The sequence below is a fragment of the Rhipicephalus microplus genome, chromosome 2 (genome assembly GCF_043290135.1).
Source record: "Rhipicephalus microplus isolate Deutch F79 chromosome 2, USDA_Rmic, whole genome shotgun sequence".
NCBI classification, from domain to species: domain Eukaryota; kingdom Metazoa; phylum Arthropoda; class Arachnida; order Ixodida; family Ixodidae; genus Rhipicephalus; species Rhipicephalus microplus.
In genome coordinates, this window is record NC_134701.1 from 20,998,446 (window position 1) to 21,024,413 (window position 25,968).

The 25,968-nt window shown below is 48.3% G+C and overlaps 1 protein-coding gene across 6 annotated transcripts in view; it reads right to left on the minus strand.

The window, feature by feature from the left end:
• LOC119169183 (pseudouridine-5'-phosphate glycosidase) overlaps nt 1–25,968 on the minus strand; it is a 2,087,124-nt gene that overhangs the window by 1,560,556 nt on the left and 500,600 nt on the right. For all 6 annotated transcript variants that reach the window (XM_037420298.2, XM_075886270.1, XM_075886274.1 and 3 more), the window contains one exon: nt 5,097–5,156. In XM_037420298.2, the coding sequence (XP_037276195.2) occupies nt 5,097–5,156 (60 nt within the window). The remainder of the gene's footprint in view (nt 1–5,096; nt 5,157–25,968) is intronic.

Consider the following 25,968-nt stretch of genomic DNA (forward strand, 5'->3'; position numbering starts at 1 on the left):
AAGGCGACAACAAGAAATGAAGAAGAGAAGAAGAAGGCACGTGCGATTATGAGGCAACTGTGCGCCGATCAGCTGATGACCAGTGGTGGCCCATAGAGGTGGCGTGCCACAATTGGGCCACGTGCGACCATTACGTGGCAGTAGGCTGTGTGGCTGGGGACGAGCTGGAGCAGCGGCAGACGGGAGACAGCGGGCCGAAGCGTCGGACGCAGGCGATCCAGGTTCCGGCCAGGGAACGCGGCAATCCACGCTACTGTCGTCCAACCACCAGCTGGGGCGGCATTGCCGGCACGAGTACTGCATCTCGGGGCGCGGCCTGGCCTGCTGTTCTCTTCCTTGCCGAGGGCATCGCGGATCTCGGCAAGGCGTCTCCACGGTCAGCCGTTCGACACAGCGATGAACGTGGCCTGGCTAATAGTCACGGTTGCGCCGAGCATCGCGTCTCGGCACACGCTCTTCGCTGGACGGGCTGGCCATTCCCCGCATGGAGCATCGCGTCTCCGATGCGGGTTGACTGCTCAGTAGTCGCACCCATGCCATCAAGCGCCGGTGTCACCAGAGCGTCGCACATCGGCGAGGGACGAGCGAGACGTTCTGCCGGGCGAGACGCGGGAGTGTGCATGGAGGACCACGGAGCCGTGCAAGGTCCAGGGTGGCCGAGGATCCAGGTGCCAGGGGAGCTGCTGGCTGAATCGAGGATCGCCGAGCGGTGCCGAGCCGTACCGAGTGACGCGCCAGACTCGGACGTGGGCCGCGAGCTCATGAGCTGTGCACCCGAGGCTACCTGGCGGTGCCCTGGCCAAGGCGAGGAACGCCGGTGACTGAGCTGCCGCACCGCAGCTGTGGCGAGCAGCATTTCAGCATGGCAAAGACAGTGCTGTGCTGAAAGTGAGGGAAAGTTAAAGCATTGAAAGTGAGAGACGGAAGACAGCGATGAATGTGGCCTGGCTAATGGTCACGGTAGCGCCGAGCATCGCGTCTCGGCGCACGCTCTTCGCTGGACGGGCTGGCCATTCCCAGGTGGTTTTCTCTGCCGCAGAAAAGCTTTCAGTGCTCTGCAAACGGGTGAATGCAGAGTCTGCAAGAAAGATCTCCTGCACAATCAAACATAAAAGACTATTCGTAGCATATGTGATAGCCGTCGTTTATTTGCTCCTGTTGTTATGTGGCAAGATATACGTTGGGCAAACGGGCCGGTGCCTGAATGAACATTTATAGGAGCATGATTACAATGTATAATCAGCTGTGCAAGGTAATTTGGGTATCCATTGTAGAGATAATGGTTGCAGACCAGAATTCGAAAAGTGCACTGTTGTAGCCAAACAACGTCACCAGCTAACACGAGAGTTTATGAAGGCCAATCAAATGCAAATTCTGGGTGATCGATGTATCAGCATGCCTTCGCTTGCTCTGACTAAAAGAGAAATCAAGCTTCTGGCTTTGACACAATAGATCGTGCATTTGTGCTGAGGTGTAGTGTTGTAACCATATAAAGAGATGATGATTGTCTTGCTGTGGTGCAATAGGTTGTGCGATTGCGCGGTGATGTGCTGTCACGAGTATATATATATTCCAGCGTTTTCACTAATAAAATTTCAGTTGAAGTTAGCGCTCTTTCTGTCCTTCTCTCTTTTTCTGTAGTTACGCCATAACTGCTCGTAGTCTTGTGCTGTGCAAATATGTTGTAATCCCGGAACGCTTGTTGTGACGATGCAGCAGAAATCAGCAAGACCATTGCTCTTGGATGGGTTGCAATCTCGTCACCAATATGTTGTATTCAGAACATACAGAAACGATTCATCCGATGCCTTGACATCATTCTTTTTATTCTACGATCCCACGTGCTCATCCTCATCATATATATATATATATATATATATATATATATATATATATATATATATATATATATATATATATATATATATATATATATATATATATATATATATATATATATTCAAAAAATACCGGAGCAGTGACTCACCCACATTTCTACAAAGTCAGGGATTTGAACCTTAGCTGTTAGAGCAAAAGGAGTTCGTGTAAAATTTCTCCAGATAACACGTAACACTAGATATCTTATCAAGAACTGCTGTTTCAGATAGTTGTATTATGTGGATTTGGCTCTACACAGCTTATCTGGAACAGCTGCTTGGGCGAGTTAGTTTGTGTTAAGCACAGATACAGTGTGTGTGTGTGTCCCTCCTTGGCATGGATTTACATCGCGAGCACGGCACTATTATGGATCTTCGAGACTGCCTCGTGACGTTCGCTGAGGACTAGGCTCCGAAGCTTAGAGATACTGATACGCAAAGCAGTACGCTTTGTATTGTCGACGACACCGTCACGCTCCCGCCACGAACCAGCATGTTCGTTACTGTACAGGGTGACATAGATCATGACAGTATAGTGCTTTCGATGAAGCCAACCTTTCGGTGCTCCTGCCTTAGCAAATTTTCCTTCTACGGTATAATCCGTGATGTTGGAATATTCGTGATTGGTCCCGAACTTTAGTGGAGCATACCAACATTGCATTTGGCCAAGCGAATAACTATCGCCCATTGCGAACAGATTGACGATGAAGCGTGCACGACGATTACCCCGATTTCTGCAGCCGTTGAAAGTGACAGCGCGGGTGCCGATAGGGTCGATGTCAATCGGAAGCTGTCATGTATACAGAAAGAGCAAATCTACTGTATTCTCCGCATGTTTAGCGACTGTTTCATGTCCGCATCCAAAATAGCGAATACTGACCATAAAAAACGGCACTGTCACAGCTCATGCTGAACGACCCACACGTCAGCATGCCTACCAAGTATCAGAAAAGGAACAATAGGCAATACGTTCTGAAGTGAAGCAGATCCTTGAAGACGGCCTAATCCAACCCTCGAACAGCCCATGGTCGTCCCCCGTCCAGTGAAAAAGAAGGACGGCACTCCTCGATTTTGCGTCGATTACCGCGAACTGAACAAAGTGACAAAAAAAGATGCTTACCTTCTTCCGCACATCGAGGACTCACTAGACGGCCTCCAAGGCACCCGATACTTTTTCTCGAGGGATATACGCAGCGGCTACTAGAAGATCGAAATTGATGAACGCGACCGAGAAAAACAGCATTCATAACGCCCGATGTTTTGTACGAATTTAAGGTCCTGCCCTTCGGTCTGTGCTCTGCTCTTGCGACGTTTCAGAGGATGATGAATACAGGGCTGCCCGGTCTCAAGTTTCATGCCTCATTTACTTAGACGACGTCATTGTCTTATCGCACACGTTTGATCAGCCTTCATAGGTGCAGTAGTAAAGTGTATATGAAGCTTCAAAAATGAACTACGAAAACAAGTCAGTCTGGTAAAAAAACAAAGAAAAAACGTGGAGGTCTTGTAGAGCAGGATTCTGGTTTGTGCTATTTGGTAATACTTCATACCATGCGGAGGTTTTCTCCCATTTGTCGGCGTCCACTGTTATTATTACTAAACACAGTTATCCCGATAATTTAGGGAAAACTATGGGGCCTTCTGTAGTCGCTCTGTGGATCTCACAGAAGGAAGCACAGAGAGAGAGAGATGAAGAGAAAAGTGGCAGGTTAACATTAGCATCCAGTTTGCTACCCCGAACAGGGGTGGGAAAGTAGGAGCAAGAAAGAGAGTGTACAGAAAGAGTGAAAAAGAAATAAAAAATGCATGTAGGCACACGATGAAAAAAAAAACACGCAGACACATAGGAAGGGCGTTTCGGCTGCAATCGATCATTAAAGCTGGTCTATCGCAGAAGCCGTGGCAGCGCTTGCAGGGCCTTCTTCGGCGACTTTGCCTCCTGGCGAGCGCGCAAAGTTCTTTCCTCCGACAGAGGTCGGTGACCTAGATTTTTCAGCACGTCACTATTGCATAATCGATGCGCATATACTGCGGGCAGTCAGGATCAGCAGTTATATGTGGAGAGTTGCTATAGCTTCTTTGTTGTCGCAGTGGTCACTGGAGAAGAAAAAAATCTTTGCATGCGCAGGGGCGATGGTGATCGCATTTACAGCGGCGCACTAGACTACGGAAATATACTCTAAGGTCCCGCGAAGAACTGCATGAAAGGACGTATTTCACCTACAGCTCCCGTCATCTAACGGCAGCCATGAACACCAGTCACGAGAGACCAGCTCATCTGGATGCTGGGTCTAAAAGGGGTAGCCACAAACAAATTAGCACACACCTTGGCACGGGCGTACCTTCTCTGGGCTCTGTCTATTGATCCCGGCATTAAACACAGACATACTGCAACTATATGACTTGCAAAGATAAACACTTCCCCGTATACCCCCCGGAGACTTACGAAATCAGAGGAGACTCGTCTGCACAGGCATGTGCAGACGACAGGCATGAGCAGACAGGCATGTGCAAATCATGTCACGGTCATGATGACCAAAATGAACACACAACAATTTCGTGTTATGTGGCGACTCGGTGGAAGCAGCATTGACCAATCGTTTGGCCTGGCTATTTCGCATCACGCCGATCACGCAGCCTAAGTGTGGAAAAGGTCCAGCCCCGCTCACGGAGTTGAGCGGAGCATGGCGAAGTGGGCGCGGGTTGAAGCTTTCTCTCACGGAGTCCAGGAATAGAGGGCGACGAATCTTTTTTACCACTAAGTTTAATTTCATTGCTTCCACATACGATAAAACTTCACAAGGCAAGTGTTCCTTTTTTTCTTTTTCTGAATAAAGCTGTTGCCGGTACGCCGACGCCATTGCCGCAAACAGAACGCATTTATCTAGTGCTGGTCACTAATATCTATTTTTTCTACGAGATGCATGCTGTGAGTGCGTTTTTTTTCCACGGCATCATCAGAGTCGGTCAAACTGAACTCAATCAAAAGCAATCAAACTTAGCTGCGTTGCCCCAAAGGTTTTTTTCAGCGTGGACAAGCTAGCAGTAACCATGAAGACGAGATCAGGTCGACTTCTGCTCGGAAGACGTTAAATATCGCCGCAGCTGCAGTTTTTGCGCATTGACGACGCAGCATTCGAGCATGTATTATCAACGCAAGCGGTGATGACGAAGTCGAGTCTCCTAACACGGGGTAATAGCAGGTAAAGCACCTCCTACCTGCAACACCTCCTCGGTGCAGTTGACGACGATGTCGGCTACACATCCTCCTATCACTACCTGCAAAATATTAAAAGAAGTCCAACATAGGCCACCTTGTTTTCGCTTCATCGTTAATGCAAATCACTAGCCGAGCATGCGCACCTCAGAATGTATGGGTACCTTTAAGGCTCCTTCAGGATCTGTTGACACTGCGCATTAGACGCGATTTAAAACAAAAACAATGCAAGTGATTGTAGATGTGTGTCAGCTATCATAGTACTATCGACGACTATGCTGTATTGCGAATGGCGAACGTTACACGCAAGGCAGTGAGCGCTATTTCGTTTTTCGACACAAAATCATGCCATGAAGTTGCGCCTTTACCATGGCGGCCTTCTTCACGTCACAGCCAAGTGACAATGCGAAGGGCAGCTTGCCATGTGGAACAGGGTGAAGACACTAGAAGGAGTAAGCAAGGCGACATAAGAGCATATATGTCTTACTAGCTTACGCCATGGCTGTCTAAATGTGGGCAATTCCCATTACGCTGCAATAGTTACGGCAATAGTTACGCGGCCATGGTTTACGAACAAGAAAAATTTACAACGACCTTCGTAGTTTCTCACAAGGGTGCTTTTCACCGAAGGAATACCTCCAAAATTCTCCCCGATAAACTCTACTTAAACTAAGCAATTGAATTGCTTTTGACCATTAGCTTATGCCTCACCAGGCCTTCTCTTATACTTAAAAAAAAACAAAAATTATAGCCAATGTTTGTTTCTGATGAAGTTTACTAAGCAGAAATATTTGTCGGATCCCCCGTACCTTGGGAATCGACATAAGGCGAAGCATGGGAAGGAAAGAGATAGTGTTGTAATTTTTTATTGAGCGATGTCATGAACTGACGCTGAATACATGTATGAACTTCGCATGCACTGGTATATGTTGAAGAGTTGGAAATGTTTATATTACCAGTTGTTTGCACTTGGACAACGATGCTAAGAGGAACATGAGTATCAGCAACACCAGAAGCGTTTAGCTGATATGAGGCTCTGGTGCTCGCGAGGATGGCAGCAGTGTACTCTGCTATTTGAATCAACTTCGGCACACAACTTCGGCACGTAAACAGTTCAGGTTAACCTGTTGAGACGGCTGTATTATAGAAGTACATATGCAGTTTTTATAAAATTGAATATCCAACACTGCAACCACAATGGACGTTTCACGAACATCAGGGTCTATTTTAAAAGTTTTTCCCAGACCTGGCGTGGATAAGAAGCAAAATGCTTGATTGACACGCAGAATGCTTGAGTTCGATTTTCGCTGGCACCCTGACATTTATTCTTCGGATTCGTCGGCCAATGCTGCCAACGGCAGGTTTTACTGAATGCTCCTGCGTTAAAAAAATGCCAGGCCTGCGCGGAAGGCGCAGCGCAGTCACAGCGAAAGCTTGAAGAGTGGTCTTTCAGAGCCTTTTCTAAACACTGATGGGGTAACTACAACAAGCACACTTGCTTCATACCCACAACGGCATCAACAATAAAAATCTTAATAATTATGATAGTGGTTTATATCTACTAATACACAGTTGATAGAGGGAAGAAAATAAAAGCGACTATCCACTTGAGTAAGTGCTCACCTGCCTATTTACATAACGCAGTGGCAGTGGCTGCAACAAAACACCATGACAAAGTACACAACATGCACATAGCATAAACAAAATTACGAATTATAAAGCTTTCAAACTCACTGCAGACAGCTGCGCTGACGAAAAAAAAACACACACACACAGTGCTATAAACATACCTGAAAATGTAAATGAAATGTCGCAATTAGTCAACCACAGAGACACAAAACATAACATTTATGCGAAGCAGTGACTGCATTTTGATCTCTTGTATTTTTCTTTATAGTTTTTGCGAATTTTTGCTGGAAACATTGGAGATAAATATTAATTGTCGGGAGCGTTAATAAGAAATTAGCGAAGTTGTGAAGGGCTGACATGTACTATGTTAACAACCTGGTGAATATAGCCTGTTTAGTTGTAACGGTAGCGGATAAGTACTTTTTTGTTTTCCATAGCTAGTTCTTGTACGAGGAAGCATCCAAAGTGGCTGACAGCGGTGCGAGTATTTCGGTCGGTAACATTTCATATAAGCGATATCTGTGATGGTATATAAATGTTTTTTTTTGTTCCAGGTTATAGCGGCGTAAAAGCCTGTAAATAGTAATTTAGCAGACCTGCATTCGTTATGTTAATTTTTGTCATTCTTCTGAGAAGTGTGCTATCTGCTAAGCTACTACGAATAATTTTGTGCTAATTTTACGCTCGCGCGTTGAAAAGGCATATGCATGTTCTCGTCGTTCCTGGGTAAATACTAATGTATTGATACAATGTTGCACTAGGCTGGAGTGTCAGCCATCTTCTTTATCTCTAGCACCTTCTTCCTCTTCGTCTCCCTCCAACGCTGCCTAACGTCCACGTACACTCCCCCTCTTTGAAAACTTATCCCTCCTGGGGTGATACATGAAGACGTTTCCAATGGGCGCAAACTCCAGCACACAATCATCGTTGGTGTAACCAACCCTTTTGAGAACGCCCTCCTGCACTGCGATCTGCACCACGCGATAAGGTCCCACGTACACCTCCTTTGTGCCGGGAAGGCCTTTTCTGACGAGCAGTAGATCGTTAAGTTGCAACGGAGGTATCCGCGTGTTGTGAAGGAGGTTAAAGTTCCTCTTCATGTTTTCCCAGTATTGCTGGATCGTTAAGTTGCAACGGAGGTATCCGCGTGTTGTGAAGGTGGTTAAAGTTCCTCTTCATGTTTTCCCAGTATTGCTGGAAGGCTTCCGAAGTTTTTCGTTTTTCGCACAATTTCAGGTGGTCTGCAATGCAAAGTTCTTGATCAGCAGAACGCACGAGTACCTTTCCGAAAGCTGCAAAATATGGGCTACAGCCGATGCTCGCAGTGTGCGACCGATTGTGATGAGCAACAGCTGCCTCCAAGCAGCACTTCCATCCGCACTTAAAACCTGGGTACATTGAAATGAACAGCTTCAAACCCCGAATGATTCTTTCAGCCATGCCATTTTCTGCAGGATGGTACAGAGCGCAGCGTCGCAATACAACTCCTTGTTCCTTCGCCTAATCTTGCAAATGATGACTGAGAAACGCTGGCCCATTGTCTGATATTACTATTTTCGTATTCTTGAACATCTCTCGACTCAAAAGAGTGATCACGCTATTTGCGTCTTCCCTTGCCGGCCGTGCAACCACTATTCTTGGGCACTGGTTTATTGCCACTAGGAAAGACTGCGTTGTTCTCACTCCTGCAGCCTTCTTTTTTAGCTCTGCGAAATCCAGATTAATGATTTCAAATGGTACATTGGCATGTTGAGGCAAGGCCAGTGTGCTCAGATTTGGGTGCTTGTTAAAAAACCCCACGTGGTCAAAAGTTCCGCAGCCCTCCACTACGGCGTCTCTCATAATCATATGGTAGTTTTGGGACGTTAAACCCCACATATCAATCAATATCAATCAATCAATGTTGAGGCAAAACGATCTCGTCCGATCTCCGAAGGTGCTTGGCTTTGTGAACTTGACATTGATGACAAGACTGAGCATACCGTTGAACGTCCTCTTTTATATTGTAACGGGCTAGTAAAAGGCAGAGAAGAGAAGACCGAGGGTCTTGGCAAGATCGCAGTGCGCTGCCACGAACGACCATCGTTCACCTCTTGTAAATAAAGCCATTTCATCACAGCTCACTGTAACAGTTGTGGTGGACGTGCTGTGTAATCGACACCCGAAGACGGAGGCTGAACCGTCGCCTTGCTGGACTTCCACCAAATACATCTGGGCTGGACATGTTCCATAACGCAGATGAACACCAACCTCTCTCGACTTCGGCGCCGACCAGTTCGGCTCTACAATTGAGAGATGCTTGTCCCTTCGCCGGCAGACCAGATGAAGACGTCGAGGCTTGGCTCATCCATTACAAACGGGTGAGCGTCGCCAACAAATGGCATGCCGCTTCTCAGCTTTTGTACGTCGCGTTCTTTCTGACGGATACTGCATTAATGTGGTACGAGAATCAGGAGGACATGCTAACGACGTGGAACGGATTTGTCTCTGAGATTAAAGAGCGTTTTGGCGACCCAATAACAAAAAGAAAAGAGCAGAACAGATGCTAATGCAACGCGCTCAAGTGCTAGGTGAAACTTGCACGACCTACATTGAGGAAATCATAAGGCTATGTAGGATCATTGACTCCAGAATGTCCGAGGAAGACAAAGTTGGGCACATTCTAAAAGGAATCGACGAGAATGTTTACAGTTTCCTCATCGCGAAAGACACCATGTCATCTGTCGCCGATGTCATTCGCCATTGCCGCACTTTTGAGAAACTAAAGACGAGGCGCATCACGCCGAAGTTCGGCAGGCTAACCAATGTGACGACTATCGCGAGTATGGACAGCAACAAGGCGCTTGATCTTGCATCAACGATCCGGCAAATAGTACGCGAAGAACTCGGCCTGTACGCACAAGTGGCACACCACCCAAGCGCTCATCCGCCCTACCTGCCACCAGAGTTCGAGCGAAACATTGCTTTGTAGCGCTCTCGTTCGGGTGGTGCGCAAACCGGGGAGCGTGCGATGGCGAGAGAAGAAAATAAAGAAGGAGCTAGGTCGTGGCACGTGAAGCCACGGCTCACGTTCCGGGGCTGGCATCCGTTATCGTTCTGGCGTGTCTCTCTTTCGCTCCTGTGGCATAAGCCTACAAGCGGTGACCTCGGACGAAGACAATGACTGACTCAAATGCACCCTCAACCGAACAAGCCTCACGTCCGCAGGACGTCTCGGCCGTGCAACTGCGTCTCCCATCTTTCTGGCCACAGGACCCGCAAGTTTGGTTTCATCAGGTCGAGGCGCAATTCTCTCTGTACCGAATCGCCTCGGAAACGACACGCTACTACCACGTAGCCTCTGTCCTTCCTCCCGACGTTGCCAGCGAGCTCTCCGACGTCCTCTCCAACCCCTCGGACACTACGGCATATCAGCACCTTAAAACCAAGGTGCTGGAACGATTCATGCCTTCGGAACGCGTCCGCCTACAGCAGCTCCTTGCAGAGGGGGACCTTGGCGACAGGCGCCCCTCCCAACTACTGCGCCGAATGCGACAGCTTCTTGGGAAACACGACGTCTCTGCCCACTCAGCGTTGCTTCGCGAGCTCTTCCTCCAACGCCTTTCTCAGCCAATCCACCTCGTCCTCGCGGCGGCCGGCGACGTCAATTTCAACCGCCTGGCGGAGCTCGCCGATCAGGTTCATGAAGCGACCTCCCCATCTGTCAACGCTGTCTTACCACCAGCAGACACAGCGATTTCGCGCCTTGAGGCCCGCATCGACGAACTCCCCGCCTCCATTGCCTCATTCCGGAGCCCCCTGCAGGAGACTCGTGCGCCTCGTTCCGGTCGTCGAGCTCTTCCACGCACACGAGATGCTCGGAGTCCCAGCCCTCCACCCCTCTGCTGGTACCACCGGCGTTTCCGACACCGAGCCACGAAGTGTACACCCCCATGTTCGTGGCAGGGAAACGCCTGCCGGGATCACTGACGGCGGCGTGTGTTCTCCCTTCTCGTCCCAGCCGCCTTTTCATGGTCACGGACCAGCTATCGGGCGCCAGGTTCCTAATAGATACGGGCGCGGAAATTAGCGTTGTGCCCCCGACTAAGGCTGATCGTTCAAAGTCACAGGGGCAAGTGCTTCGTGCTGCCAACACCTCGTCTATAGCAACGTATGGGCTCCGATCTCTCACCCTCGACTTCGGCCTTCGCTGCATTTTCCGGTGGGTTTTCGTCATCGCAGACGTGGTTCAACCGATCATCGGCTCGGACTTCCTCTCATACTTCGATTTGGACGTCAGCGTGCGGCGGCGCCGCCTCATAGATGGTAAGACTCGTCTCTCCATCTCGGGAGTCCTGTCCGACATCGCTCCAATGGCCATCCGCATGCTGATACCTTCCTCACCGTTCGAAAAAATCTTGGCGAGTTTCCCGGAGTTAACTAAACCGTGCAAACTCACTCAGCCGCCTAAACATACGGTGACACACCACATTGTTACCCGGGGTCCACCGGCAGCCGCTCGACCACGCCGCCTGTTCGGAGACCGCCTAGCTATTGCTAAACGGGAGTTTGACCACATGCTGCAGCTCGGCATTATCCGCCCGTCGTCAAGCGCTTGGGCTTCCCCGCTGCATTTGGCGCCAAAGCGTGATCCTGGTGACTGGCGTCCTTGTGGGGAATATTGAGCGTTGAACGCCAAGACTGCCCACGACAGCTATCCACTACCTCACATCCAGGATTTTACATCGCGCCTCGACGGCTGCACAATTTTCAGCAATGTGGACCTTGTTAAGGCGTACCACCACATTCCTGTCGAGTCCGCCGACATACCTAAGACCGCCATCACGACGCCCTTTGGGTTGTTTGAATGCGTGCGGATGCCTTTTGGACTCCGCAATTCGGCTCAAACTTTCCAGCGGTTCATTTCTGAGGTCACATGGGGTCTTCCTACTATGTTTGCGTACCTTGACGATGTCCTCATCGCCAGCCGCACACCTGAAGATCATGAGCACCATCTACGCGCTCTGTTCCAACGTCTTCAGCAGTACCGCCTCGTTGTGAACGCCTCTAAGTGTACTTTCGGCGCATCTGAGCTCGAGTTCTTGGGCCATCACATATCATCCAAAGGAATACGCCCTCTCCGGTCCCACGTTAAAGCAATTCAGGATTATCCTCAGCCTACAACACTGCGCCAATTACGCGAATTCCTGGGGCTTGTGAATTTTTTCAGGCACTTCATACCACACTGTGCCGAACTGCTACGACCGCTCACCGACCTCCTTCGGTCGACCGCCGGCCCGTCCTCCGCCATTCCTTGGTCGTCAGAGGCCCAGGGCGCCTTTGCTGCTGCTAAGCAAGCGGTCGCTAACGCCGTGCTCCTCATTCATCCACGCAGCAACGCCCCTACTCGGTTGATGGTGGACGTATCCAGCGTGGCCGTAGGAGCCGTCTTACAGCAGTGCATTAACTCCGAGTGGAGACCCTTGTCGTTTTACTCTCGGAAGCTACTTCCTGCTGAGACCCGCTACAGCGTCTTTGGCCGGGAATTACTAGCCATCTACGCTGCAATACAGCACTTCCGGCATTTCCTGGAAGGATGCTCGTTTTACGTGCTGACTGACCATAAGCCACTGGCGTATGTTTTCCGCACTAACTCATCCAAGTACGTGCCCCGTGAACTCCGCCATCTGGCTTATATATCGGAGTTCACGACCGACATCCGCCACGCGAAAGGAGCTGACAACACCGCCGCAGATGCCCTTTCTCGTATAGACGCGGTTGACTCTCCACCGCCAACCATCGACTGGGCCTCATTCTCCTCGGCACAGCAGGATGATAGAGAGCTTGCCGCTTTTCGGGAGAACCCCCGTTCTCTCCGACTACGCCTGGTGCCTCATCCATTATCATCTGAGCGCTTGTGGTGCGATGTCTCAGCTGACCTTCCCCGCCCTATCGTTACCGCTTCATTACGACGCACCGTTTTCCACTCCTTACACGACATCTGTCACCCTGGCATTCGGGCTACTCATCGTCTTCTCACCCAGCGCTATGTCTGGCCTGGAATCAACGGTGATGTGCGCGCTTGGACGCGCATGTGCCTGCCCTGCCAGATGACAAAGGTCTCTGTCATACTAAGATGCCGCCCCAACCTTTCCTTCCACCCGGCCGTCGTTTCGACCATGTTCATCTAGACATTGTGGGCCCTCTACCAGTGTCTCAGGGGTACCGTTATATATTGATCATGGTCGATCGCTTCACATGCTGGCCAGAGGCTGTTCCGATTCAAGATATCACAGCCGAGACAGTTGCCCGCGTTTTCATTTCTACGTGGGTATCCCGTTTTGGCTGTCCTGGCACCGTGACAACAGACCGTGGACGTCAGTTCGAGTCCTCGCTGTTTACTAGCCTTATTCGCATCCTCGGAGCCAGACATTGCCGTACCACGACTTATCATCCCTGCGCCAACGGCATGGTGGAACGCCTTCACCGACAACTGAAGACCGCCTTGACTACCCGCCTCAATAAAGCCACCTGGGTTGATGCCTTGCCACTGGTGCTCTTAGGTTTACGAGCTGTCATCCGGGCAGACCTGCAGTGCTCAACAGCAGAGCTGGTGTATGGCATTTCTCTACGGCTTCCGGGAGACTTCTTCACGTCAACGAAGCTACCAGACCAGCCACAGCAATTCCTACAACGCCTCCTCGACTGCGTTCAAGACCTCCGGCCCACTCCACCCAGACCTTCCGAACACAAGACCATTTTCACCCACCCTGATCTGGCCACTACAACACAAGTTTTCGTGCTCCACGACGCGGTCAGACCACCTTTGACACCAGCCTACGACGGAACATTCCGCGTCCTTCACCGCACCCCCAAAACGGCCACTCTACTTCAGAACGGCCGTGAAGAGACAGTCAGCTTGGACCGACTCAAGCCGGCGTACCTGGAGACCGCCCTAGAAAGCCTCTCATCTACGACTGATCTTCCGTTGGAACACCACAAACGGCTTGTCACATTTCGACTTCCACTCTACACGGGGGGCCCTGTAGCGCCCTCGTTCGGGCGGCGCGCAAACCGGGGAATGCGCGATGGCGAGAGAAGAAAATAAAGAAGGAGCTAGGCCGTGGCACGTGAAGCCACGGCTCACGTTCCAGGGCTGGCATCCGTTATCGTTCTGGCGTGTCTCTCTTTCACTCCTGTGGCATAAGCCTACAGCTTCATTCTCCTTGCACCGAGTGACGGAGGGCATTGAGGATTCTAATAACACTCCTCAGTATCAGCCGCGTCTCTACGATAGAGGCCCTGCCTATGACGCTCGATCACGACGAGGACAGCGGCATTCTTATACGCAGGACTCTCAGCCGGACTGCGCCCTGCTGTGGCAAGGACAGTACCGACCCTACTACCAAGATGCAACTTACGACGAATACAATGGACTCCGGAGAATGGCAGAAACCCGTGCTTCGCCTGATAACGAACTTCCTCGCCGACAGCAGCAGTCCAGGATTCGTTCCGATGAATATAGTATTAACCGTGACCCTACCGTGTGCTACAACTGTGGTTTCACTGGGCATATCGCTCGGTATTGATGCCAACAACGCCGCCAATCACGAAGGACACAAGCCATGTCCTCGCCACCAAGACCCGGTGCTTCATATGACATGCGGACAACCGACTTTTTTCGAGGGACCGTTTTTCGAGCGATACTAGACGCAGCGATTCGCCAGCATCCGAACGGAATTTGACACCACCATCCAACCGTTATCGTCACTCGCCGTCTCCTATGCGTAGTTCTTCTTCTCCGCCACCACCGCCGGGAAACTAGCATCCGGGGCCAATGGAGGTGAGGTCGCCGGACGGTCTTTTCGAGATATACCTCTGCCTGTTGTTATGCTGAAAAACAAAGTGAATGTGTTGATTGATGGAATACAGATTATGGCGTTAGTTGACACCGGGGGTACTGTGTCTGTGATGAGCCTCGCCTTCAAAAACCGCTTAGGTCGCAAAGTGATGTTTTCATGGAAGGATACAATCACCTTTCGTGGTGTAGGTGGCGAGTGGCTTAATCCTCTTGGTGCATTTGTTGTCAGTGTTTCATTGGCTGGAAAAGTATTTGTATCCAAATTTATGGTTCTATCCCGTTGTTCGCACAATGTCATTCTTGGTATCGATTTTCTGGAGCAGTGCGGTGCTTCCGTCGACTGCGGTAGTGGGGAAATATCATTAAAAAATTTGTTTCTACCGTCGCTTTCCGAAGTAGACTGCCGTGGCTGAGACAGGAACACACTTAGTGTGATTGATGAAGTGATAACACCATCTTGGTGCCTGACACCCGTTCGAGTGTCTTCCACAACGGTTGATGCTGCTTGTGTTGACCTCTTAGTGGGGCCTCTACGCCAGAACTGTTATAAGAAAAAAATACTTGTACCCTGTTCTATTGTGTGCATGACAAAAGGCGTAGCAACTTTGTGGGCGCTGAACTGTTCTGCCATGCCGGTTGTGCTTCCTCACGGGATGAAGATAGCTCTCTTCGATGAAGCCTCACGCAGCTCGATAGCAGCAGTAGGTATGGACCTCACCACCTCTTCCTATCCTTGTGATATTCGCCATTATGAAGATCTAATGCTTGGTATGATCAGATACTCTCAGTACAATGGAGCGGCAAGCGCTGGTGCAGGTGCTTTCTCGGCATGTTGCTGCTTTCGACTTCAAACATAAGGATGCACCCCTTCAGTTACCCTCGTCCCGCGCTCGTCACAGAATTCACACCGGCTCTGCACACCTTATCCGCCAAAAGCCCTACCGAGTGTGATCCTCTGAGCGCAAAGTTATCGCCGAACAAGTAAAGGACATGCTGAACAAAGGTGTCGTGCAAGAGTCGTCCAGCCCGTGGGCAGCCCCGGTAATTCTTGTGAGAAAAAAGGATGGTTCCTGGAGATTCTTTGTAGATTACAGGCGTCTAAACACTGTGACGAAGAAAGATGTATATCCCTTACCACGGATTGATGACGTCATAGATTGCTTGCATCCCGCTTCCTATTTTTCAACGCTTAATTTGCGGTCCGGTTATTGGCAAATACCTATGGAACACGGCGACAAAGAAAATACTGCTTTCGTCACTCCGGATGGCCTATTTGAATTTAATGTCATTCCTTTTGGCCTTTGTAATGCTCCAGCCACATTTGAAAGATTTATGAACACAGTATCACGTGGTCTAAAATGGGAGATATGCATGTGCTACCTTGACGATGTTGTGATTTTTGGCCGTACGTTCGAGGAACATAACCACCATCTCAGACTTGTGCTCCACTGCATCGAAAAGGCTGGGCTGGTTCTGAATTCAAAAAAATGTCGCTTTGGCAAACGTCAAACTCTAGTGCTGGGGCACTTGGTCGACAAGGATGGCGTCAGACCCGGTCCTCGCAAGATAGAAGCAGTGAGCTCTTTTAAACCAGCACAATTCACACGAGAACTTCACTAATTTGTCGGCCTATGCACATATTTTTGTTGTTTTGTTCCACGATTTGCGGAGATCGTGTACCCGCTGACAAGCATCTTGCGACAGGATGCAACCTTCAACTGGACACCAGAGTGTGACGCCGCATTCTCACAACTTAAGTTTGTACTAACGTCAGCTGCCCTGTTGCGTCATTTCGATCCATCTTGTCCGACTGAGGTACACATGGACGCTTATGGTATCGGCGTATGAGCGGTGCTTGTACAACGTCACAATGGCGCAGAGCATGTCGTGGCATATGCCAGCCGATGCCTGAGCAAATCTGAACGCAATTACACAGTTACGGAACAGGAATGTCTGGCAGCTGTTTTCGCCGTACAAAAGTTTCGTTGTTATCTTTACGGGCGGCCATTTAAAATAATTACCGATCACCATTCGCTATGCTGGCTGGCTGGTTTGCGTGACCCCTCTGGCCGCCTCGCACGTTGGGCACTGTGACTTCAGGAATACGACTTTACGGTGTCGTACAAGAGTGGCCGTCGTCACGCTGACGCAGATTGCCTCTCCCAGATTCCTCCTGCGACTACCGAATGCGATGCTGAGAATTTTGACGACTGCCTTGCCGCTGTTACAAGCACGTTCCCTAACGCGGCTGACTTCCAGAGAGAACAACGTAACGATCTCAACCTGGATTCTCTTTTAGCCACCGCACGTGCCTCCCAACACAGCGGTCGCTTTACGGTCCGAGACAAGTTGCTCTATAAAACGAACTACTCCAGACATGCAGAACGTCTTCTTCTAGTTGTTGCCGAGAGCCTTCGCTCCGATGTTCTACGTGGTATGCATGACGATGTGACATCCGGTCATTTCGGCTTCATACGAACGCTGAACCGCACGCAGGAACGCTTTTACTGGCCCAAGATGTACGGAACAACGAAACGTTACATCGCTAGCTTCGAGACAGGCCAACGTCACAAGCGCCCGGCCACCGCTACACCAGGTCCCCTTCAGCCAATAACACAACCCAGCACGCCTTTTGAACAAGTAGAAATTTACATTGTGGGTCCATTTCCGTTATCTAACAACAAGAACCGTTGGATAATCGTCTGCGAAGATCATCTTACGCGGTATGCCTAAACCGCAGCCATTCCCTCTTCTACCGCTGCATCCTTGGCAGTCTTCCTGCTCCACTCCGTGGTCTTTTGCCATGGCCCACCGCGTGTTGTTATCAGCGACCGTGGCCGTCAGTTCACTGCTGATGCCGTTGAAGAATTACTACGCATGTGCACGACACAGTTCCGTCATTCCACATCGTATCATCCGCAGACGAATGGCCTCGTCGAACGAACAAACAGAACGCTGACCGGCATGCTTGCCATGTACGTTTCTTCCAGTCACAAGAACTGGGATGAAGTGCTGCCTTTTATCACGTACGCGTACAACAAGGTGAGACATGAAACAACGAACTTCAGCCCATTTAATCTGTTGAACGCCAGGTTGCCACTAAGCCCTCTAGACACTTTACTTCTTACCCTTCATTCTACACAATGACGACTCTGTATCGAACACCCTGTGCCTCACGGAAGAAGCCCGTCAAATCGATCGTCTTCGAGCTCTGGCCTCTCAATGTCGTTCGAAGAAACGTCACGACGACCGTCACGAACCGGTATTATTCAAAAAAGGTGACTTGGTGTTGCTTTGGACACCGCAACGCAAGCGTGGATTGTGTCAAAAGCTTCTGTAACGATATTCAGGCCCATTTGTAGTTTTGGAGCTCACTTACGTAATAGCTCGTCTTTTGTCCAATGGTCGACGATCGAGCAGAACGCAGCTCACTCACATTGCTCACCTGAAACCTTTCTACCCTCCTTGTGCATCATAGCTCGCCCTACTGGATTCGTCTGCTTGTGGGGGAATGTAACGGGCTAGTGAAAGGCAGAGAAGAGAAGGAGAGGAAGACGAAGGGTCTTGGCAAGATCGCGATGCGCTGCCGCGAACGACCATCGCTCACCTCTTGTAAATAAAGCCATTTCATCACAGCTCGCTGTAACAATATGTTTCCACTGGAAGCACTGACGAATCTGGTGATATGTCCTCCAAAAGCCTTCATGACCACCTGAGTGCGGGGAGTCGTGATAGAGTTCTAAAATGAGAGGCCCCATTGTTTCTCGGCAGTGAAATTTCCGTTGTGGAACTTAAACTGTTCAGTGTTCTCCAGCAAAAATGTAACGTTGACATTTTCCTGGTCAGGAATTACCGCAAGTCTTGAAAGCGCATCTGCGTCCTTGAGGTGTTCTCCAGGCCTCTGTTGGACCAAGAAAGTAAACTACTGGAGTTCGCTCACCCACCTAGCGATTTTTCCTCGATGTTCAGCGAGGTTAAGGATATACGTTTAGGCTTGGTGATCCGTAAAGAGTGTGAAGCTCCTGCGATCCAGGTAAGGCCTAAAATAGCGTATGACCATTAAGACTGCCAAGGCTTCCTTCTCTGTAGTCGTGAAGTTCTGTTGCGTTTTAGAAAGGCGTACGAATAGTACCCGACGACCCTCTGTTGGCGGCTCCATGGAGAGTCAGTATCTCTCTGGTAAAGCACTGCGCCTGTGCCATAATAAGAAGCATCGGTGTTCAGTTCAAAGGGCAACTTGAAGTCTGGAAGAGTCAGGACTGGATCCGACGAAATAATGGTCACAAGGCTGTGATAAATAGATTCACACTCTGCTGTCCACTGAAATGGCACATTCTTCTTAGACATTTCTGAGAGGCATTTGGTTTTCGTCGCATAATCTCTAATGAATGGCTAGAAATACCCTGCAAGACCCAGATATACCTAACAGAGTGCAAGTCTCATGACTTCTGAATTCTTGTGATTATATTGACTGATTCGTGTTTTGTTGTCTTGGTTTGGCCGTCAAATACTCTTCCAAAAAACACCACTGTACTAAGAAAAAACTAACTCATCTTGTCACAAATTTTTGAGCTCGGCGTCACAAAGCGCTTGAATTACACTAGCCAGATGGTTTGAGTGCTCTTCCTCGTTGCGGGAATATACTATTATATCGTCTACGTAGACGTTACAAAACTTCCCGAGAAATGGTCGCAAGACGTCGTTCATCATTTTCTGGAACCAAGCGTGTGAGTTCTTCCATCCAATCGGGAGTCAGCTATACTCATAGAAGTCAAAGGGCGGGATGAAGGCAGGTTATTTCTTGCAGTGTCCAGAAATCGGATCTTGCCTGAATTCTTTACATAGGTCAATGTGCGAGAAAACTCTGACCACCAGTGTCCTCTATAATAGAGTCTATACGTGGCATAGGAAACGAAAAAAAAAAAGCTTAGTCTGCTTAATAAATTGTCTTTAGTCCGTGAAGAGTCGAAGCCTTTCATCTTCCTTTGGTGCAATGGTGATGAGTGAAGCGAACGTATACGTGGATGGACGGATGATCTGCGCATCCTACATCTTTTGAATCTCGTTATGAAGCCACACTCTCTTCTCTCGTGACATGTTATAGTGCTTTTCTCTCACCACCATGGTATCACTGAGCTGGAATGGTACCTCAAGCTTTGTAGTTGCCGTAGGATATCCTTTCAAGCACAACAATTCCGGGTAAAGCGTCCTAACATCTTCACCTGATGATGGCTGCCGCGGAGTTTTTAAAAGGCGAAACTGCAGCGTTGATAGTGCAGCGCTTTTTTTCTATAACCAGCTTCTCTTTATGTAGTCAGGTGGAAGCCGAGACCCTCTCTATTTAGTTTTTTGTTACGTCATCTAGCTCTTCGCCATGGTCTGAGCCACCCTGGTCGGTCAAAAAGGACACGGGTGTTGCAGTAGGTCTCCAGTTTGCAAGCGAGCATCGTTCCTCAGCTAGTGTGGCCCCTGTATTCCTTGCAGCAGGTGTCATGGGTTGACACTTGGTCGCTAGGTACTGGAGGTAGAGGCTTCGCATTCCCTGCAGAAGCTATTTGACCATCTTGGGTCATCACATTTGTATTTGCTTCTGGAGGTCCAGACTTAAACCATGGATGATGAGAGGAACCACAGACGTCTCAGACAGAGACGAGTCTGCCAGCTGAAGCAAGCACCCTTTCTCATAAAAACAGCTCAGTGCAGATCCAGACCTGTATTTTAACGTGATTGATTTGTCCCTTAGCAACACCTTGTTCTCGCTGATGGAGCTCAGAAAGCTTGCTTTCCACTATATTAATGGTTTGTTGCTGTGAGCGTTGACACGCCATTCGTACCAACTCTTGGCTATGCCCCATAAGAATAATCGCATGTTTTTTCACTTTATCTTCGTCGCTGTGCCAGTAGTTTTCATTGCATGCATACTCGTAAAAAGTAATCAAGGACTCGGCATTACTAGACTCTCCGTAAAACATGTCTGGGTCTCGGTCTGCTTAATATTTCCTTCGCGCTTACAAGCAGGCGCATTAAATAATTTTGCTGCCTATTCTGTTCTTGGTGCAGTTCAAGAAAATTGTTGATCAGCTCGACAAAACTGTCAGCTGAAGCAGTGGTAGCAGGATTCGCGCCATTTCTTACTGGAGTCAGCACGAAATTCTCATAGTCGTGAAGTTTCATGCTGATCCTCACCGTTTTTTTAGCAAGTAAATGGTTTGGAGTGAGCTTAATTTTCGTGCTCATATAGAAAACAAATGCGTCTGTGCTCACTGCTTCAGGAAGAGCTAGTTCCTCTTCACTTTGAGGTGTTGAATTCAAGATCCGGGTGCCACGGCGTTGATTTGCTCCAATGGAGAGGTCCACCCACATCTTGATTGTCCGCACAGAAAGTATATGCGGCTGCGCCAATTTGTAATGATACACAGTTGCGATAGGCTGGGGTGTCAGCCATCTTCTTTATTTCTAACATCTTTTCCCTCTTCATCTCTCTGGAACCCTGCCTAACGTCCACGCACAACTAAGTGTCAATAACCTGTGGCACACCAGTGGCAATTAAAACTAAAGCCTGCGAGGGAAGCGCGAGCGTTCGTCTGGTGGATGCCTCTGTAAAAATGCAACGTGTCAGGCTGATCAACGCTCAGCCTTGCAAGTGGGCTTTGCCGCCGTTTCCCTGGCATTTTCTTAATGAGTACTGATGGACTCGTCGGTGAGCATTGACATTTGATGAAGCAGTGCATGAAAAGACAAACACATGCATCAGAACTTCCGTTAACGCCATTTTATGCGTGCGTGATTTTGTTCTTTTGTGTGCTGCTTCACCAAGTATTCTTCTCGAGCGTCTACTCCTGGTTACGGCACGGCGAGGGCCCGGGCAGACCCTAAAGTCTGAGCACGCGGGCCGAGCCGGGTCGTTCAAAGCATTTTCTGGCGGGCCCGGGCCTGGCTCGGGCTTGAAAGTTGGGACCAGGTTGTGCTTAAAGTCGAAGGCTTAGGCTTCAAGTAGGACCTTCAAGCAAACGCAGACGTTATGCATTGCGTAGTCTAAGGCATTCTGTGCCAAGCTGAAGTGACACGGGTCAAGAACTAGTGGAATTCGAAGCTAGCTGTGATGAAGTCTGTGCGAATTAATTACGATGCGATAGAGAACCTCTAGGATTCGAAGGCAAATCTACTTTTTGAAGATATCAATACCGCCATGCTGACTGAGGTCGTTGAATTCTTGTAGTCTTCCAAGAAGGCCAGTGAAGACCTTGAGCAGGGCAAAGTAGTAACGCTTCCCATTGTATTGAAGTTCTGCACAAAACTGAAGAAGCACCTTACTGCTGCTTGGAAACACTCACCAGAAGTATGCAAGCTCAAGATGAGTACGCTAGAATTTTTTAAAACTGCCCAGCTTCACAAAGTGGCAACATGTTGTGGTCACCTTTCACGCCATCTCCACGTTCTTGTTGAGTAGGAGAGAAAAACTGTTCACAACAGAATACGTGAATTGCCACGAGGAGAAACGAGCGCACACCTGCCGGATAATAAACCCTCAGCGAAGCGTACGTTCCTTGACGAATTCAAGATGTGTTAGGGAAGCTCAACGAGCCGAAGTAGACAGTTACCTTCGGGACTCATGTGAGGACATTGAGAAACTGGTCTAATGGTGGGAAGCCTAGTTTAGGAAATACCGTAGGCTTTTCCTTATTGCTAAAACAAAAAGTACTTTGTATCCCACCCACGAGTAGCAGCAGCCAACGGTATTTTAGTGCAGCTGGGTACGTACTGAGAGACAGGAGGAGCTGAGAGCCTGGACAACATGCTGTTTTTACAGAGAATGTCTATTTCTGCCTTTCGCTGGCCTTTTCACAATCATTTGCCCACAGCAGCATTTCTAGATGCGGTATTTTGTGTCACTGGCTCTTCTTTTAACCGCAGTTTCTATTATAGGGAACTATGCGAATGACGACTAAGCAGCAAGAAACGGCAAGCGCATTTATTTCACGAAAAAGGGTGAAATGTTTCATCTAGAATAGCGCAAGTGTGGTGTCTATAAGATTTTCAGGGCAGGTAGTCTGCGCATGTGATTCCTTTAAGGAGGCCAGGCCCCGGAAACTCTCAAGATCCCGCGATAGCCGTAGAGGGCGAAAAAATCGACCACGGGAAGTTTTGTCATGTGCACGTATAGTGGAACTACTAACTCCTCTTTTAGTGGTCGGATAAGTTGATGTGCATTTTCCCTGTTAGGTGGCTCAACGCGGCTAAAAATTTTATTTCAAGATGTATCAAAAGCTTGTTAAAAAGTAGTTAACACGTCTTTTTTATAGAAAATGAGTATAATGTTTTCGTATCACTTTTCCTATAATTACTAAAGCGATGATTGTTTGAGTTCAAGTATTGAGATTATCCTGACGCTCAAAAAGCAGCAGCCCATTGACATCGATTGCGTTTCTGTAAGTTAATTTGTTCAAATTGTACCGCGGTTAGCCGCGGTATTTTCATCGATCGGCAATATGAAGTTTCGTTTTATTTCTGCTTTGATATATCAATGCGAGCTTGTGTGTCAGACTCTATGAGCCGCTACGACGAAGCGAACGTGTCTAAAAGCTCTGAACCATGTCAGCTGCTGTGCTTCACCGACGTCCGGCTGCGCAGCCTCCAGCATGAATATTCAACGCCGGCAAATCGCTCGGAGACTGGCTACAAAGACGGAATTATCTTGCACAATGTGGGCGTGTTCACCGGTGAGTGAATATGCGCTGTTTTGCATATAAACATGGCCCTTTTCTTTTGCATGTGCGACAGTTTTTGTCATTTCATTAGGCTTTTCGACTTGTACAGCTTATGAGATGTACACCTTGTAAATGTTTGAGATTGAATACTTTGTTGTCACATTCACTGAAAATATCTTCACAGCTATAATTGTAACACGGATCCTAACATACGTTCACGCTGTTTATGCTCAAAATGTGTCTGCAATATAGGGTATGCTCATAAATTCAATACATAGTAGAGCCAAGTGAACCTTTAGTATATACACGCGTTTGTGCATTTTCGTAAGTTTACAGTGAAGCATATTACATTTGCATGAACCATACAGTCCATCCAGTTGGGGAATTACCTAGCCTTGTCCTCTGAAGAACGTCACTAAAACAAATTCATTATAATGTCATCCAGAAGAAAAATTCACAAAAACGGCATTGTTATGTGCACATCTCTACCCTTCTTGTATGCAGTGTTCCCACATACATTCTTCTTAGCCATGCATCAAATATCCGTTTGCGCCTCTACCAGGTAACCAGGACTGTTTTTTAATGACCCAACCGCAGCCTCCAAGGAACTGGTCATATCAGTGTACGCTTGGATGTCTCATCACTCTGAACCTACCTCAAGTCAGCGGAGATTGTGTCATCACTAAAAGCGAGCTCATAGGCTGAAACGCTTGCAAGGTACGGTTGAAGACACTTTATTTATTGAACATTATTTGTTCAACCATTTCTGTCTTACCCTGCTCATGACTCTTTTTTTTTCTTCTAAAAAACTGGACTAAAGAGATACCATTGATTTCCAAGCTCAGCAGTTGCCACAGTGACAACCCAAAACGCCACCAATTTATCAGGAGGACAAATGGAAGCCTTATACTGAAAATCAGTAATAGTGTATGGTATGTTCTAGCTATACGAAATAGGATGCAGAGATTGTTGCTGCTTGCTTTATGAATCGCTTAGCTAACAGGAAATGTGCGGGCTTCAAATTTCTTGGACATTGCATGTGATGAGGTGTACATACTGCACTTCACTTTACGCGTCAAACTTTGCATAGAGTATCACATATAACTAGGTAACAAATGGACTTGTAGTAGTGCTTATCTAGCAACACTTCTTTTTCACGTTGTGTATAGATTGCTGTGAATGTAAAGACTTTTGCAAGGCAGTGGTAAGTACAGTTATAGTAGTGTTGAAAAAAAGAGAGTGATAGCACGTGTATGTTGCGAGTTACAATGTCAAAGTTCTAAAAAAAATGGCATCATATCCACGGAGTGAATGATGGAGAGTGGGGCGGAGCAATCGTCCGTCCATTCGTTCTTGCTTCCGTCAGTCCATGCGTCCGTCTGTGTGACCGTCCATGTGTACATACGCCTGTCTGTGCGTGCGTCTGTTCATGCGTTCATCCCTGCGTTCGTCCATGCATCCGCCCCTGCGTCCGTTAATGCGCCCATCCATGTCTGTGTGTCCGTTCGTCCACCTATTCAACCCTCCAAGTACCACCACCTCGCATCTTTTCATCATATATTCCTCATATAGAAGAACTGCCATCCAGCGGACATTCCAAGGGCTGAACGAGAGAAGGCACACGCACACTTTCTTACGGCTTGCGCTTCGTGTCTACTTCCCACCTTTAACCACCTCGAATTCATGGTATATACTAGTTCACTGTATTCATGGCACTGCGGCCCAACGCTCGCTAAACCTTTTAAAACCAAGGAGGTTACGCCCAGCGAGTATAACGTAGCAACCTTTTCCTGTCAGATAGTGCTCAATGTACATGCCAATGGCTCCTAATGGGAAATGAGAGACAGGAGAATTCAGCTTTTACTTTCTTACGGATAGCGCTTCGTATCTCCTTCCCACATTTAATTACCTCGAGTTCATTCATGGTATAAACTAGTTCATTGTATTCATGTTGCTGCGGCTCAACGCTCGCTAAACCTTTCTAAAACTAAGGAGGTTACAGCCAGCGAGTATAACGAAGCAACCCTTTCTTGTCAGATAGTGCTCAATGTACATGCCCATGGCTGCTAATGGGGATTGCAGCAAGCGCGTTAACTAAAAGCCGAACGCTCCTGTCTCTCATTCCATATTAGCAGTCATTAGCATGTACATTGAGCACTATTTTTTATTGTTCAACAACGCACAGAAGAAATCTCTCACCGGCACCACCTTGGAGGTTAAAATGTTATACATGTTACATAATACAACGGCTACGAGGGACCAACAAGTGCCGTTATTAGGAGCTTCGCCCCTAAAAAAGAAGCTGTGCAAGAACTCGTCAGTTTATTAAGCGAGACATGTCTTGCAGAGGTAGCAATGGCGGAGCCGGACCATGAGGCTAAAATAACTATTAGAATAAGGATGAGTGGATCATATTCGGCAAACATTTTCAAATGATTAATGATAATCTGTTACTAACCCTCGAGAGGAAGGTATATAACAGTTGCATCTTGCCCGCACTTACCTACGGAACGGAAACCTGGAGGCTTACAAAGAGGGTTCAGCTTAAATTGGGTATGACGCCGCGAGCGATGGAAAGAAAAATGATAGGTGTAACTTTAAGGAACAAGAAGAGAGCAGAGTGGATCAGGGAACAAATTGACGTTAAGAATATCATATTTGGAATTAAGAAGAAATGAACATAGGCTGGTCACGTAG